The sequence below is a fragment of the Abrus precatorius genome, unplaced genomic scaffold, assembly GCF_003935025.1.
Source record: "Abrus precatorius isolate BTA unplaced genomic scaffold, Abrus_2018 Scaffold2, whole genome shotgun sequence".
Classification (NCBI taxonomy): Eukaryota; Viridiplantae; Streptophyta; class Magnoliopsida; order Fabales; family Fabaceae; genus Abrus; species Abrus precatorius.
This window is the reverse complement of record NW_020874362.1, coordinates 1,322,100-1,338,903: the sequence shown is the minus strand read 5'-3', so window position 1 is coordinate 1,338,903 and position 16,804 is coordinate 1,322,100. Positions and strand designations below refer to the sequence as shown.

The following is a 16,804-nucleotide window of genomic DNA, read 5'->3' as shown; positions in this document are numbered from 1 at the left end:
TTTTTCTATTTGTTATGTCAATGATTGTACCATTCTTATAAAATGAGCTACACTTTTGTTATGGAGTGAAATATATATTGTTATGGACTGTAAGATGTATTTTACTTCTTTAGATGTATTTTTTTACTGTGTTTGTAAAATCTGACTATTAGCAGGTTTTGTTAAATATTATATCTTATGTAAGCATGTTTTGTTATATAAATAGGTCTTGTTGAAAAAGTTTTTTTAAAAAAGTAAAATTATTCATTATAATTAGCCACCAAATTTAGCCACCGTCTTTGCGACCAATTTAGCAACCAAATATTTGATGAGATTTAGCCAACAAAATAGCAATGAAAAAGGTAGACACAAAATTGCAACCGAATTAACTACCAAGCAGAATACAACCAATTAGCAACCATATTAGCTATCAAAATTTGGCGTTGCAATTAGCAACTGAATTTAGTGGTCACAGTTAGCAACTGAAATAGCTACCAACTTGATGGTGGTAAATAACGACCGATATTTTTCAGTTGCTAAATTCAAATTTTTGCAATCAAATGCATTTTTGGTCACTAAATGTGTTTGCAACCAACATATTAGCCACCGATTATCGGTGGCTATTTTAGTGGCTAAAAAATTTTGCAACCAATTTTTATATTTTAGCCACCGATTTTGTCGGTTGCTAAATACAATTTTTCTTGTTGTGTTTGTAGAACAAGAACATTTCATACTTACCTCAAATGGTAGTTGTTGATATGTTCTTGTAACTCACGCAAGCATTTTTCAATAGTCATTTTCCTAAATACTGAATCCTAGAGAAGACAGTGCAGGGTTCTGTGTTTTCTAAAGCCAATGGCCTTAAAAACAAGCACAAAGTGATGAGGCATGATGACTCTCCCACTCTTACTGCAAATCATAGGGTGGTTCATGTTCCTACTATGACAGACATAATGTCAGAGATAGAAAATATGTATTTAAAAAGTTGATTTGTTTATGGTTTGGGATTTGAGGATCAGTTTTTAAAAATGTGACAAGAAGATGAAGTTTTGAGTATAAGAAGATGAAGATGAAAGAGAAAAGGAAGAAGAAAAGTCGTCGAAAACCAAATCAGAGATCTAAGGAAGAAGACGATGAACAGTAATGAATAGTATACGAGGCACAAAATGACAAAACTTTCTAATGAAGTTAGGGTCTTTAACAGAAAAGGACCTGTTTGAAACTTTTTTAAAAGTTAGAGGAATAAACTGAACCAAAAAAAAAGTTAGAAGACAAAAGTGAATTTTACTCTAAAGTTAAAGGACGAAAAAAGTAATTTTGTTTTAATCTTATTAAAAATTTTTTGCTAGTTGTCTAAATATGTGTGTTCTTTAAGATTTAGGTTTTAAATAAAATTTTCACACTTGGAAGAAGGGTAATATGAGAGAAAGGTTTGATAAGATTGTTGCTAATGAGGATTGAAGCATGGTTTTTTTTTTTCTAATAGTTTTGTTATACATGTTCCTGTTTTGAAATGGGATCATACTAGAGTCTAGTTTAAAATGAGAAATAACAACAATATCCATAAATGTAATAAGTCCTTTTATACCACCTAAAATTAGCTAAAGTTTTACAATTGAGATTGGACAATAATTATGTATACTTATCTTCTCATAAAGATGGATCTTCAATAAAATGTTAAGCTCTTGGAGTTTACAAGCTTACCCTTTTGATCATTCATTGTATTTCAGACAAGGGGTTTTTGTTCTTAAGCCAGAGAACCTTAGAGAAAAACCTTTAGATGTTACTTCTAAGGAGTTTGAAGTGAGAACATTGGCCAAGGAGTTTGAAGGTGGTACTTCAATGTTTCAGATAATGTCTTTTTTTCAAATTAGAAGGAGCAAAGATTCTACACGTAATCCATCGTTTATCAGGGTAAGAAAGTACCACTTATTATTCTACAGTATCTAAGTGTTATTCAAGTGTTTGTGAATTTTTTTTAAGAGTTAAAATTTTGTGGTTTTCCTTGTCCCCTTAGCAAATGGCTTTTTATTTAAGATAAACAAAGAATTTACTAATCTTATATATGACTGGATTGTGTGAGATTCATAATCAAAAGTATTATTTGGTGGAAGTGACTTCCATATTTTTCCATATCTTGATCCTAAAAGTGAAAGAATAGCATAGATTTAACGAGAGATGAGTGCTCACAATAATTAAAAGAGAAGGAAAAATAGAAGATTTTTTTTAAATATTTAAAATATATTTCAAAGATTTATTTATAAATATTAATTTTAAATAATAAAACATTAAAAAGTTAAATGATATGACAATATATGACAATAATGTTCTGATAAAAACTAAGTCCAAAAATTAACTTAATAAATGTTTTTTATAAAAACTTGTAAAAAAAAAGTGATACATTTACAAGAATCAAAACTCTGTTCAAGTCTACTGTGATTTATATATAAAAATATTTTATATATTGTTATAAAATTAATAAATCTTAAATAAATTAATTTATTAAGTTTAGTATATTTTTTAAAGTTCAAATTTAAGTTATTTAATTAATTAAAATTTTTATAAAAAAATTAAATTTAACATGTTACTTAAGTTGATTAAATTAAGTTTGACTTTAAATAAGTTAACTATAAATTTAGCTATAAATTTTTACAAAATTTTTTAATTTTATTTAATTAAAATAAAAATTTTATTAATTTCAGCTCTTAAAATTAAAGATAAATAGTTAATAATAGTAACATTTTATTAGAAAAAAATATTTATTATATTTTTATAACTTTAATACAATAATTATATATTTTTTTATAAATTTTTTTATTTATAAATATTTAAATTTAATCCTAAAAATTGAAATTAGTAAAACTTTTAAAATAAATATAATTTAAATATATAATATTTATTACTCATTAAAAAAATCATTCTTGATAAAGAAATAATTTTAAAATAATATTATTTTATTAAATAACAAAATATTATTTTAATAAATAAGTGTTAGAAATTAAGCAGCATACATTTAATGAAGCGCTGAAAATTCTAGAAAAGAAAGGATTACAGTAGTGGGTAGAGAGGAATGAGTAGTGAGTAGTGGCATCCAGCTGCCACATTGCCGTGCTACAGTTACGTGGCCTGCGTGTGCTGACACAGATGCCACGTGAGGATCCTAATACCTGTAAATTGGTCTTAAGTAGGGGAAGAACAAAAATTAAGCGCACTAAACAAAATAGTAATTAATGATGGAAGAATCGCGTTTGACGAAGGAAATTACTTTGAAAGTCCCATATATATCCATCTATCCTTCGCCGTTCATCCTTTCTTCCACACACAGAACTTCACTCTCTCAATCTCAAATCTGAGAAAATTAGGGTTTTGTTGGGTCTCTCGTGAGACATGGGTGGAGGCAACGGTCAAAAGTCAAAGATGGCTCGCGAGAGAAATCTCGAGAAGCAGAAGGCTGGATCAAAGGGTCACTCTTTCTTTTCATCCAAAATTAGAAACCCCGTTTTATAGATCTGTTTTGGTTATTCATTTTAATAATTGTTTGGTTTGTGCAGGAAGCCAACTCGAATCAAACAAGAAAGCCATGACCATCCAGGTCTAATTTCACATATTCATTTGCAGCCAAAAAATAGTTCTGTGTTTTGATCTTGGTTCCCCTTTGTTTTTTGTTTTTGTTTTTAATTTATTTGTGTCATATGTTGTGTGTTTACAACCCCACCTGTGAGGTGCTAAAGTTTTTAATGCTTACATGCTTAGTTGACAATTTTTTATTTCTTTCCTTTAGAAAATTTTCTCTAACTGAGTAGCGCCGTTGTCTTTCAATGCTGAAATTCATCAATGTTTGTTTTGTGTTCTGTTTGCTTGCTAATATATGTTAAGGAGTGTTAGCTACATCAAAGTTTATTGTGTAAAATTACTTAGTGATTGATTCTTTGTTAGACAAGTGTATATTCTGTTAGCAGAATGCAGTTGGTTTGATATGTTTGTTTGGTGTGGCCTATTTGTTTCTCTAGTTTGATTATTTACATATACGCGTAATGAATGATAAATGTTAAAATCTTTGTACATTTGAAGAGTTGATTATAGTGCGTGAGTGCCCTTCAGTGATTATAGTTTTGTGATTGTAATTGCAGTGCAAGGTGTGCATGCAAACATTTATTTGCACCACATCAGAAGTGAAGTGCAGGGAGCATGCTGAAGCCAAACACCCTAAATCTGATGTCTATGCTTGTTTTCCTCATCTTAAAAAGTGAACTTGTGCATGTTGAGACATGATATCATCATGCCCTGTTCTATAACCAATCCATAGATATCTTCAATTTCTTTTATATCAAATGTGTCTGTGTGTTTGTGTCTTGGGGTTTAGGGAGAGACGAGAAAGGATAATTAGTACGTTTTTCCCTTGTTAAAGTGTGAGAAACTGTGTTGATTTTCTCTTTATTGTCAAAGTATAACTGATTAATGATCATTAGTGTCAATATTAAGCGTGTTAACATGAATTATATCAGGTGTGTATTTGTCTATGTCAATACTTATATAGCTTGCACAACACGGGTTGCTTTAGATCTTTGACACCACTGAATTTCTTTCTTGGCTAGTATTACTCATCAAACTCCCCGACCAACTCTAATTCTCTGGGAAAGTTGTCTCTTGTTGACTGTTAAAATTGAATTTCCTTCAGATGCTGTTTGATTAATCTCCGTCTCAAGTTCTCAAATTGAGCGTTCGCGCTTCTTCCCAACTTCTGAGCGTGTATAATCTACATTTTCATGAGATTCTGACCATTATGCTGTTATTAAGGACCGAGCTTCCTCTTCAAACCTGCAAATCTTTTTTGCTGCTTTCAATTTTGGTCATGGACCAATTGGTAGTGAGGAAGATGATTGTGTCTTCGGAAACATGGGAACCATGATCATCTTAATGTGAATTTAAACACGCATTAATTTTATAATAAGTGAATAACTAGGAGAGATGAGGGCAAGAGTTTTGTGAAATCATGAACCATCTCCCCCTTCTTTTTCAATTATTTGACTTGAAAGAAGATATAACCAGCGAAACAGGAGTTTGACTAAAGTCTAGCGAATCCCGAAGTTGGACGTTAAGTATAATTGAAAACAGTCATACCAAACCTCTCGTTTAGTCTCAGAAAAATATTGAACCAACACCCAATACCCAATCAGGGGATAGATAATACAAGGAAAAGACCATAATGCCTGCATGGTGGGGATTTAATGCTCCATTTCTGGCCGTACGTACACAACACTGGTTTGCCTCTCCAGAGGAGTCCCCACGCCTAACCTCCATTATCAACTTGTGTACCGACAGAGAAAGAATACTGATTTAGATAGTGTCGGTCCTTTCTTTTATTCTCTCGTAAAAGAAGTGGAAATCAAGTTAAATACACTTAGAAAATGAGAAGTTTTAAAATAAAATTAAAAAAGCTTTTATGGAAGCCAAAGTGGAGCAGCTTTCTCTACTTTTAAATAGAAAAAATAAATTGTATATAATTAATTAACTGCAACAATTTGTTGCAACCTCAATATTTCCCAATCTTTGTAACTCCTATACCTTGTTACAATTACGAAAACAAATTGGGAATCTTCATATAAATTTCCCGTAGTTAATTGCAACAATGACGTTGTAGCCTCAATTCTTTTTTTTTTTTTTTGCGGAAAGGGAAATCTCACATTTTACAACACCTCAAATTGATTATATGATGCAAATTTTCTCAAAGGAAATTGGAGCCATTAGTGCTCTCACGGCAGCGTTGAAACATCATATAAACAAGCTTAATGCAATCATTGAGAGTAGGGGGTAGATTTCATGGTCTGGTCATTATCTCCATCAACAGTTTATTCCTCAAAGAATTGGAAGATTTTACACTATCTGGTTTTAGATTAATCAGAAAAACAAAAGTGGACAAATGCTATATATTTGCTTTCTTACAATGTCATGTGATCAAGCCGAATCTTCCTTTCAATCCAAATAAATCAGTTTTCTTTTTGTTGTAAGCATGCAAATTAGTTTCTAAAAAAAATGTTATACCCAAATTATTCATGATTTTTTTTTTTCAGGAGACAAATTAGTCCTTTTATTTAAAAGAATAATGATTAACTTAACAAATTCCTTTCATAAGCCGTTAATTAATTGAGACGACATATGTAGTTTTCATCCTATAAAATAATTTTTGTAAAAGCCTGTTTTTTTCAGCTAAATTGGTCCCTAAAAATTGATTGGAGTCAATTTACATATACTAGAGCCAATTTTTTAAAATTAAATTGACTAAAACAATAGGTCTTTAAAAAACTTATTTTATCAGGTAAAAAATTGATGATGTCATCTCATTTATTTAACAGGCCACATAAATAAAATAGAAGTATGTTAACAGAGAATTATTTTTTTATATATGGTTTTTATAAACTATATATATAAAATATATGATTTTTTTAAAAAAAATTACGAAAATATAGTTTAAATATGTCAATAATAATTTTTAGTGTAGGTATAGAAGTTTAGAAAAAGTGAGTGTGTCAAAAGTCCCTAATAACAATTTTAAAAATAATAATTAAATATTAAAAATATTAAAAAGTAATAAAAGTCGTTATTGATAATTTTTGGCTAAATATCGTAGAATTTTTGAAGAAAAATTATATTTTCATAATTTAGTCAAAAATTTTATATTTTTTGAATTTTGAAAAGAAAAATCATACACACAAAAGAAAGCCCGTTAAGAGAAGGATTAATGTCAAAAAAGTTCATGTACTATTTAGTGACTTATAATTATTTTTTTAAAGAAATAAATTGGGTCTGTCAAAATTATTTAGGGACCATTTTGGGTATTCATTATTTATTTATTTTTTAATAACGCAATATCCTTCCTTTCCTTGTCGAACCCCTATAGGCTATACATGAATCTTCATTTCCCATGACTGGAAAGTTTTTGCACTAAGCGCTGAAAAGGCATTTGATTGGCAGCACTGCGTCCCCTGGTTGAGAAACCCGGAGAATTGTAGCAGATGCATGTCTGTTTCTGTCATTAATTTTAACCAAAAAATATTGTCCCTTGACTATAAATCAAGGGTGTTACAAATTTGTAATAAATTGTTTATTTTTAAGTTTCAATTAAACAAGATTAAAAGCTACTTAAGCAAATACATGCTTAAGTGAACTTTAATAATTTTAAACAAAAATTAGACAAAAAAATTACCTATAAGACATGGTAACTTGCTTTAGTGAAAAAAATTTGCTTAAATAAATTATAAGTTACTTAAATGAATTACAAATATCTTAAATAAAAATTAGACATAGAGCATCATTGATTAGAAATACTCCTTCACTTAAAGCAAGTCTCAAACAACTTAAGCAAGAGAAAATTAGTTTAAGTGAAAAAAAAATAGTTTAAGTAAATTATGCGTGCCTAAGCAAATTTTAGTTTGCTTAAACGAATAATGCAGAATTTTGAAAAATTATAGAGCAGGATTATATCATTTAACATAAGTAAATGCGAGCAATATATTATATGCATTATATTATAAAACATAAATTACATTTACATTATTTACATGAACATTAAGGATGATCAAAGATTGAACGTGTTGTGTCATCTAAAGATTCCTAAAAAAAGAAAGTTAATTAATAAAAAATATTATATAATAAAGTAAGAAAATATAACTTTATAAATTTATGTTTTATAAATTTACCGTCAATAATATAGTAAAAATAAATTAGTTGTTAAAAATGTTAGAAGGATAATACGATGAGGTGCTGAACAATGGACGTCATAGGATTCAGAAGGGATTAGTTGATATTCTTAAAATATTGACAAATTAATGCACACATGATTAATAAAAATATATAAATCGACTTATGTATTGATACATGCATTAAGCAATGTACCTCTAAATGTTGGTTTTGTGATTAACTTTTTATTTGACCATTATATTTTTGTTTTTCTTGTAGGTCAGCTAGCTTTTGAATTGTCTATACATATTCTTCTTTATGCATGTACGGTGCTTAATACGCTTTAGTTGTGTATTTTTATTGATGACCAATGCGGGGACATTATTATTGTGACTCTCACTATTTTGTTCTTTTAATCAAAGTTGTGTAATTTGATGAGACACCACGTTTACACATTCATCAAGTGAGAGTATTTTTCTAAACTGGATACTTTAAATGTGAGTCTAACCATTTTAAAAGCTAGTTGTCAGTAAGTTGTGTATTGGCAAATTTATGATCACCTCAACCTTTATTTCTTTGACAATGTGTATAATTTCAGGACGAAATTTTCTTATCCATCTTTTAATGATGTATTTTTTAGACAATCTTGACATCATTTGCTTTAAAAACTTTCAATGCATAGGAACAAAGTATGTCAAATGATTCAAATTTTATATAATTGCAACATATAGATTTTGAAGCATGATCAAATAATACTTTTGATGGCTTGTCTTTGTTAATCGTAGTATTGACATATTCAAACAAAGGGAGAATTCATTCATTTTTGACAAAAAATGAAGTAAACTCTTGTTGGAATAGGTTAAAAATAGCATGTGTGTAAATTTTGTCCATTTGTTTTAGTATGAGAGATATCTCATATCTCAACATTACTAACTTATGATGAGACTCTTACTCACAAATTAGCTCATTGTAACGTTTGTCTTAAATCACATGTTCAAAATATGTAAAGAATTGTTTTACGTCACACCAGGCTTCATACAAATCTTAAAATCTAAATTTAATCTTTTACTTAGTTGAGTACTCCACATCCCAAGTATGAACACTTCCTTCATGTAACACAATGCCAATTTTTCTTTATTGCATATATTGATTGCATCTAATTGTTATCGGCAACATTGTATTCGTCAACAATTTTGGTCTAAACTTGTTCAAACTTAAATCAAAGCCAAATATGAATCTTTTGAAATCTTTTAAAAATGACTTCCACATTTTATCAAATTACTAAGGTGTTTTATTTCATTTTACATCAAATGTCATGTGCATAAAACATGATGTGTCTAAAGCATGACTTCCATGAAGGCCTTCACCATTGCTTGATCTTGGTTAGTAAATATTGTTATTAGTTTTTTTAATTGTATGCTTATAAGAATGTGTCAAACAATTATTTAAATGAATTAGTTGTCTCATCATAAATCAAAGTTGTACCAAAGATCATTGCACCCTAGAATAGTTTAAACCTAAGAATAATACAAGAGGCCTATTTGTACGATTGGTGTGATATGTAGTGTCCAAGGAAATAACTTCACCAAAAGATGTGTAATTTAAAGACATCTTTACATCAGCTCAAAATACAATTGTTATTTGCTCATTCACATCTATTTGGTATACATGAAATAATAATGAATTATCTAATAATTATCACTAAAAATATTGTATTAGATAACAAATTTCTCCATATCTTTTTTTTAGGTAATTTTTTGTATCCAAACTAGTTTAACCCACATTAGCTATATGCCCGTTAAGTGTATTAGCAAGTTGATATGATAACTTCTAATGCAGTCCAGAACTTTTAGCCATATCAATCTCATATACTTAAACTGAGGTTATCTTATGATGCAAAGTAAGCATGTGCATTTTCTCCTCAGCTTGTAATGAGTGATTACGTTCTTCTACAAACTCATGAATAACAAATTTTTTGTCCTTCCTAAAGACACTCCAATTCTTATGTAATAATTAGTTCTAGTCTTAGCTGTATGTTTTGTAACTTGTGAATTTTTTTTATCTTCTTTTCAAAACTCCTCTTTACAACAAACATATTTACATAAATTATAGCACTATCTTCCTTTCGCTTATTCAAATATTGCTTTCTAATGTCAAAACCTACCCTCCTGTCATATTTAATCCAAATTCCTATGTTTCATCTCCACTTTCAAACTTTAACCTAATTTTTGGCTATCATTCTGCAAAATTTGTCATCATATTTTCTAATAAAAATGAAAAGGAATACTTTTACATTTTAACATAACTTTCGTTCAATCAACTTATGAACAAACAAAAGGAATATTTTTAAATGGAAATGCAGACCTAACATCATTAAGTTGTGGTTGTTGGTGTATGAGAGAAAATTGTTTGTTGTAAGTATGAAAAATGGCCTCCAATATGGTGTTTAAAGATGATGTTCTGATCCCTCTACCTCTAAGATGCTTTTCTTTAGAGAAATAATTTTCATCAAATACTTATTAGAGTATACATCAAATCTACGCATTTTTCGTGCAAAAAAGACAAAAAAGTAGCTTAAGCAAATTGAGATTATTTAAGCCAACAATACTCACTTAAGCTAATCTTTCGCACTTAAACAAATATAATTCACTTAAGCACGTTTAATGGCTTAAGCATTTTTTTATTTGCTTAAGCGAGTTTTGTAACCTTTTAAATTCTAATTCACTCAAGTGAAATGTTATTCACTCAAGTGAATGATATTCGCTTAAAAGATTTTTTCATCACAGTGCATTAAGTGCCGAATTTTAAAAATTGTTCAATTACTCTTTCACGTTCCATATATTGAAAACTTCCGTTTCTTTTTATTCCCTACTATTTGCATGTGTTACTTGCATCTAAAATGTCCATTCCTTCCCAACTCTTCTTAACAATCCTTCTTTAAGTATGTCCTCCTTCATCTAAAATGCATTTGTGCTTTCTAGTACTACGTGGGTTATAGGTTTATTGAACTAGTTAGACATTATGGTTTAATAGTTAGGGTTTTAGGTTTTTTTTCAAACTTGTTAGGCTTTAGGCATTTAATGGTTATGGTTTAGGGTTTTAATGTATTTGTGTGAGCCAAGTGCATCCCAAATGTGAATGTAGTGATTTTTGCATTTATGTAACAATTAAATTTGCTTAAGTCAAAGAATTTCACTTAAGCGAAAATGTTGGGTTGAAGTGAATTTGGTGTGCTTAAGTGAATCTGTGACACCCTTACTACTTATTATGCCATCAATATAAATATAATATTAAAATAATCCAAGCAGTAAGAAAGCCACATGTATGAGTTTACATTTGCTCACATTAATAGAAACTAAATACACCATCTACATCAGTTATCCAAATACGTATATAGCAATCATCTGTCAAAATATACAGTCATCCAGTCATATAAACATATACACATAGCTGATTTACATACAAAATAAAGTGGTGTCACGATATCAGAGACAACAACAACAAAAATGACCTCACAAGCTTTCCCCCTAGACCCATGATTATCAAAAATACCATTTCCTCCAAAAGTTAACAGTACTCTAGGAGTAAATGGAAAAGTGAGTCTCATGGGTACCCTGATGGGGATGGGGTATGCCCGTGGGCCTGGCCCATTTCTATCTAACAAAAAGGTAATAGTGCCAGTATGGGTGAACTGTTGTCGTTCCCAATCGTACATCCATCTTCCTTCAGGATCATATCTGACCGTGACGCTGAACTGGTATGGTGGTCGGGCCATTTGTGTCCTCACCTACTAAACATATTCACATACAACACACATAGCAACTAAAAGGGTGAGACAAATCCATTTCAACCAAAGTACAGTAGAAAACACGTCAAGATATTTACAATCATTATAGCAATTAGCAACAACTCAACACGCAATGTACATGCCATGTATGATTCTGTGCATCACCTAGTTAATGGCTATACTGACACATGCATGTGGGCCCAAACCATTTTCTTTTTCTTTTTCTCTTTCTTTCTTTCTAGGAAGGATCAGGAGTTCACTGTCACCAATCATTCTTGGTCATAACCATCTCATTAGATAGTTTCAAAGATATAGCTCAACTGATTCTGAGAATCCATCGGGTTCTGTCAGGATAGTCCAGTTTTGCAGTGAGAACCGACAGCATAGGGTTGCGAGCCCTGGCCTTTGCCCAGCTCAATCACACCCGACTATCCTCGTGACTAACCTGGAGTCTCCCCTAGATTTCGTATATTTCCCATCCAACGCCACCATCATTACATGTTTATGATGCATGAACCTAATTTCAGTCTTTTAATTAGGTATTAAACATTTCTTTTCAATCAATAACAACATATGTTTCAAAATTTCACCGACAATCCGGCAGAGTTTCCTCTATAATTTAGATAATTCCAAATTTTCTTCTCTCTGCAAAACAGCCAGAAAATTCTAATATACTTCTAATTTTAAACAGAGTCTCACCACCACCACATTTCACAACTTTTCTTTCATTTCAATGGCTCTTAAATACCTTTTTTCCAATTATCACCACATTTCAAAATACCCATTTAAAATAATACTTTAAAATGAATTAAAATCCTTTAAATTATTTAAATATGTATATAGGTATATTTTAAATATATAAAAACTATTAAATAAATTTTGATCAAACCACTTGAAATTAAAGAAGATTTTTTTTAATATCTTTATTTCGCAATTCTCCAATTCTTTTCAACTTTCAACAGACCTTCTATATGCTCACTCCACATGAATGATAGTTCATTCCTCAAGTATTTTAGGTAATCAATTATTTATAATAAATTCAACAAACAATTATCATAGAAACATCATCACATATAAAATCAATTTCAAAAAGGAATATCAAACAATTGTACACTAAGTATGGAAATAATTATAAATTCATTCAAATAATTCATATATACATAGCAAAGAATAAAACACCCATTTCTCAACGTTTTTCTACTATACCCGTGAAAATAGATATGTCCCCCCTTACCTTGAAGTGTATACCGATTTTTTTTCTCACCAACGATTTCTTTCCACCACTTCTCAAACCACGATCCTAACTAAATAATCACACATAATCATGATCAATGTTAAGAGGCATTAATCACCCAACCCACTACTAGTGAATTGAAACTATCATTTTCTAATCTTCGCAAAAATGACTTACGAGCCTTACAATTGTTTTCTATGATGTAAATGGAATACTATAAGCCTAAAGGTTATTAAAAATAATTATTTTTCCTTCATAACACTCTTGGGACAACAGCTCTAGACCAAGGGTTTTAAACCCCCAAATGTATTTTTAACAAAACAAAAAGTACCAAAATTATTTATTATAAAATATAGAAAGATTAAGCTAATTAAAACATAATTTAGAAACAAAATTTTTGGACAAAATCTCACCCTCATGCCACTGTTCCAGCACCCAAAAGAGGAAGAAAATAAAAAAATTAATCGGTTAAAAGTGTTCAAAATGATGAAAATAGATGGAATATTAAAAAAATTTAATGAACTTACTTGGAAAATCAAAAGATTAGAGCCAAAGAAGTTTCAAAGCTTTTGGAAGGAGAAGAAGAGCACTTACGGCAGCCAAGAGTGAATTGGATGAATTGATGAATTGATCTTATCTTAAATAGTAAAAATAATAATATAATATTAGAATTTTCACTAATTTTTTAATAATTAATTGAAATAATTAGATAAAAATCCCAAAATTTAAAAATAATCATGAAATATATTAAACATAATTATAAAATAATTTTTGACACTATTGATCCTTTAGTTGGTGTCCAAAATTTTTACACGCAATTTCTGCTTGAGCATATAACTAATTTATGTAAAATTAACCAGAAAATCCACAAATGCTCATTAATTATAAAACAAATTATTTTTATATTCCAAATAATATTTATAAATAAAATATAATTTTTTTATAATTTTTACTATTATTATTATTATTTTTAAAATAAAATATTATTTTTAACTTTATACAACAATTTTAACCAACACAAATTGACACTTTTTGAAACTTAAAAATTTTAAAATTAAAAATTACCAAAAATTTCTTAAAAATATACCTAACAATTTTGTCTAAAGCATCTCATGCTAATATTATCCCAATTTTTTTTCAAAAAATCAAGTACTATATATTAACTTAGACTTATATTAATAAATTAATTGTTTAACAAAAACGAGGATGTTACAGAATCTGCTTAGCTTGAGTGAATTGGTTAAGATTATGCAATTTTAATTGGCTTAAGCAAATTTGTCAAAGTTTTTTATGCATTTTACATAAGCTTATTATTGTGATTTTGCAAAAATAGTACCAAAGAAGTCTATTTCCCAAAGGAAGAGGCAACGTCCAGAAGTGGAGTCTCGCTCAAAAGAACTAAAGGACATACTCAAAAACAGATTCCTTTTACACAAACAACAACCCAATCTCACTCCCAGTGTTGGTTTTGACAGAATCAAGTTTAGGACCTGTGCCAAATATGGAAAATATCTTGAATTAAAGCCAAGGGAATTGTTGCTAGAACCAAATGTGTAATTAGAAGAAAGAAAATTCACAGAGTTCATAGATGAACTTAACAAGAGGAAATGAAACTTCTTGGCAAACTTCATTAAGAAGATTGATGAAGAAATTGTCAAAGAATTCTATGTCAATGGATGACCCTTGTAATCAAGAAAGTTTTTGTAGGTGACCAGTCTCGTAATAGGGATGCAATCAACAAATTATTGAGAAACCCCTTACCTTACAAGAAGGAAAGTTATGCCACTACTAATAGAGAAAAAAGGTGTGTTACTAGATGATAAGTCTGTAATTAGGCCTTATTTTACAACCCATATATTCATATTTGACATTTATTTTATTTGAATTTTACACTAATTTATATATTACTTGTGTAGTTTGGTATAAAGAGGTTGCAAGTGGATTTTGGGCCCAAATTGATAGAAGATTAGAGCTTCGCAGTAGCCAGCATGTCCAGACCCTTCCAACAAGCACGGGGGTGCTTTAAGCCCATGCATGGTCGTGCTTAAGGCCTTGCACGACCGTGCTCATTTGCGGGAAGCCCAATTATGAAGAGTTTTTATGGTTTTCAAACCCTATTAAAAGGAAGACTTGAGGCACCATTAGGAAGACCGTTTTTACATCTTGGCTTTGGTTTTAGAAATAATCTGATATCGTCTCTCTTGCACGTAATCCTTGGCACATGCTTGGCGACACTTAGAGCTTCAAGCGATCGTACTTGAAGATCGGGAACACATCTCACACTCTAGTTTGCTATTTCTTTTTATCATGGCTTTGTTTATGATTGTTTTAGTTCTTTTATTTAGCATGAGTAACTAAGTCTATAGCTAAGGCTATGAGAACTATTGTTTATAAATTTATGGAATTTTGATATTTAAATTTAAATTTGATTTCTGTTTTGTGATTAAATTTTATCCTATTGCGCTTCTTTCTTAATCCTAATTAATTATATCGTCAAGCGATCGTACCTCGGTTAATTAATAGATTTATAGGGTAAAATGAGACAAAAGATTAGGTGAACCAAACCAATCTTTCTCTTCTAATTGTTATTAAATTAACAAGTTCATAGGTTCCTTAAGCTTTCTTAAATTGATGTCTTGCATGACCATTGTGGATGTTAATTTAGAGAAAAGAATATTAATATTGCATGACCATTGGGTATTAATAGTATTCGTATGAATGATTGGTAATCACAAGAAAATCAAATTTAGAGTTAAACAGAAGAATAACATAAAGGATTGAATGAGAAAACCCATATGCCCTAGGTTCCTCTCCGATAAGTTTAACCAAGACGTGCATTGTATTCATTGTTCTTAGTTTATAATTAATTTTATAAATTCTTGTTTTTAATTAATCTCGTATCTTTGAAGCTTAAACAATTGAATTAGGAAATTCTTAGTAATTGGAAATCAATCCTTGTGGGACGATATTTCAGGAACTTAATTTAAGAACCCTTTATTACTTCTCGATGGGTACACTTGCCCTCCGAATAAGTTTTTGGCGCCGTTCTCGGGGATTGCTTTTTCGATATTAAGAAAATCTCGAATTTAATTGATTTGAGCAATTTGTGTTTTACTTTATTTTAATTCTATTTTGTTTATTGTTAAATTTTATTTTTTTATAATTTTTGTATTTATTTTATTTTAATTTTTTTATTTCGCAATTTCTTTTAATGTATGCTCACTCATTCTAAGTGCTCTACAACTTGTTTATTTGATCCGGAGATTGAGAAAACAGTGCGTAGACAAAGAAAAGAAGTGAGAGAGTAAAGAATGGCAGAGGTCAGGAGATCAATTCAAGATTACATGACACCCATTGCTAGAGGCACTCCTGGAAGCATTGCGGCACCAAATGTGGAGGCTAACAATTTTGAATTGAAACTAACACTTATAACCATGGTCCAGAACTCGATACAGTTTAGAGGCATGCCTAATGAAGACCCCAATCTTCATATGACAAAGTTCCTCCGATTGACGGATACCATCAAGTACAATGGAGTCTCCAACGATGCTATTCAACTCTGTCTTTTCCCATTCTCGGTATTTGAAAAGGTGAATGCTTGGTTCGCCTCACTCCCAGCCAACTCCATCAGAACTTGGGAGGATCTCACTCAACAATTCTTGGGAAAGTACTTTCCCCCATCAAGGTCCTCTAAGCTTATGACAGAGATATGTTATTTCCAATAACATGAAGCAGAATCCTTATTCAAAGCATGAGAGCGATTTGGAGAGCTTTTAAGGAGATGTCCTCATCATGATTTTCCGACGTGAAGACAGGTACAAATTTTTTACAGTGCCCTATCAATCATTACTAGGGCTACAATTGATGCCGCAGCAGGAGGGTCCCTCATAAGAAAAGATCCAGATGACGCATATAAGCTGATAGATCAGATGACATCTTCTAGCTTTGAGTGGCATACTGCTGACTCTTATGACATCAAGAGGAAAGAGACTGTCCTAGTTTACCAAGCAGAGAGCAGCAGCTCACTAATGAACCAAATGGCAGCTCTTACAAAGCAACTAGAATCTTTAATGAAGGCTCAAGACCAACCTGTAAGAGCTCTTGCAAGCTCATAATCTAAGCAAGAG

At 30.4% G+C, this 16,804-nt stretch overlaps 1 protein-coding gene and 1 non-coding gene across 2 annotated transcripts; one reads left to right on the top strand and one right to left on the bottom strand.

Moving 5' to 3' along the window:
• The first annotated feature begins 3,189 nt into the window (after positions 1-3,189).
• On the top strand, positions 3,190-5,375 carry LOC113858669 (uncharacterized protein At2g23090). Its single transcript, XM_027491391.1, has 3 exons — positions 3,190-3,442; positions 3,531-3,571; positions 4,110-5,375. Exons 1-3 carry the CDS (start codon positions 3,367-3,369, stop codon positions 4,227-4,229), a joined length of 237 nt encoding a protein of 78 aa, XP_027347192.1. The 5' UTR covers positions 3,190-3,366; the 3' UTR covers positions 4,230-5,375.
• Positions 5,376-16,369: 10,994 nt separating this feature from the next.
• LOC113860333 lies at positions 16,370-16,476 on the bottom strand. Its single transcript, XR_003503786.1, has one exon. It is a non-coding gene; the product is annotated as a small nucleolar RNA R71 (small nucleolar RNA).
• Positions 16,477-16,804: the final 328 nt, after the last annotated feature.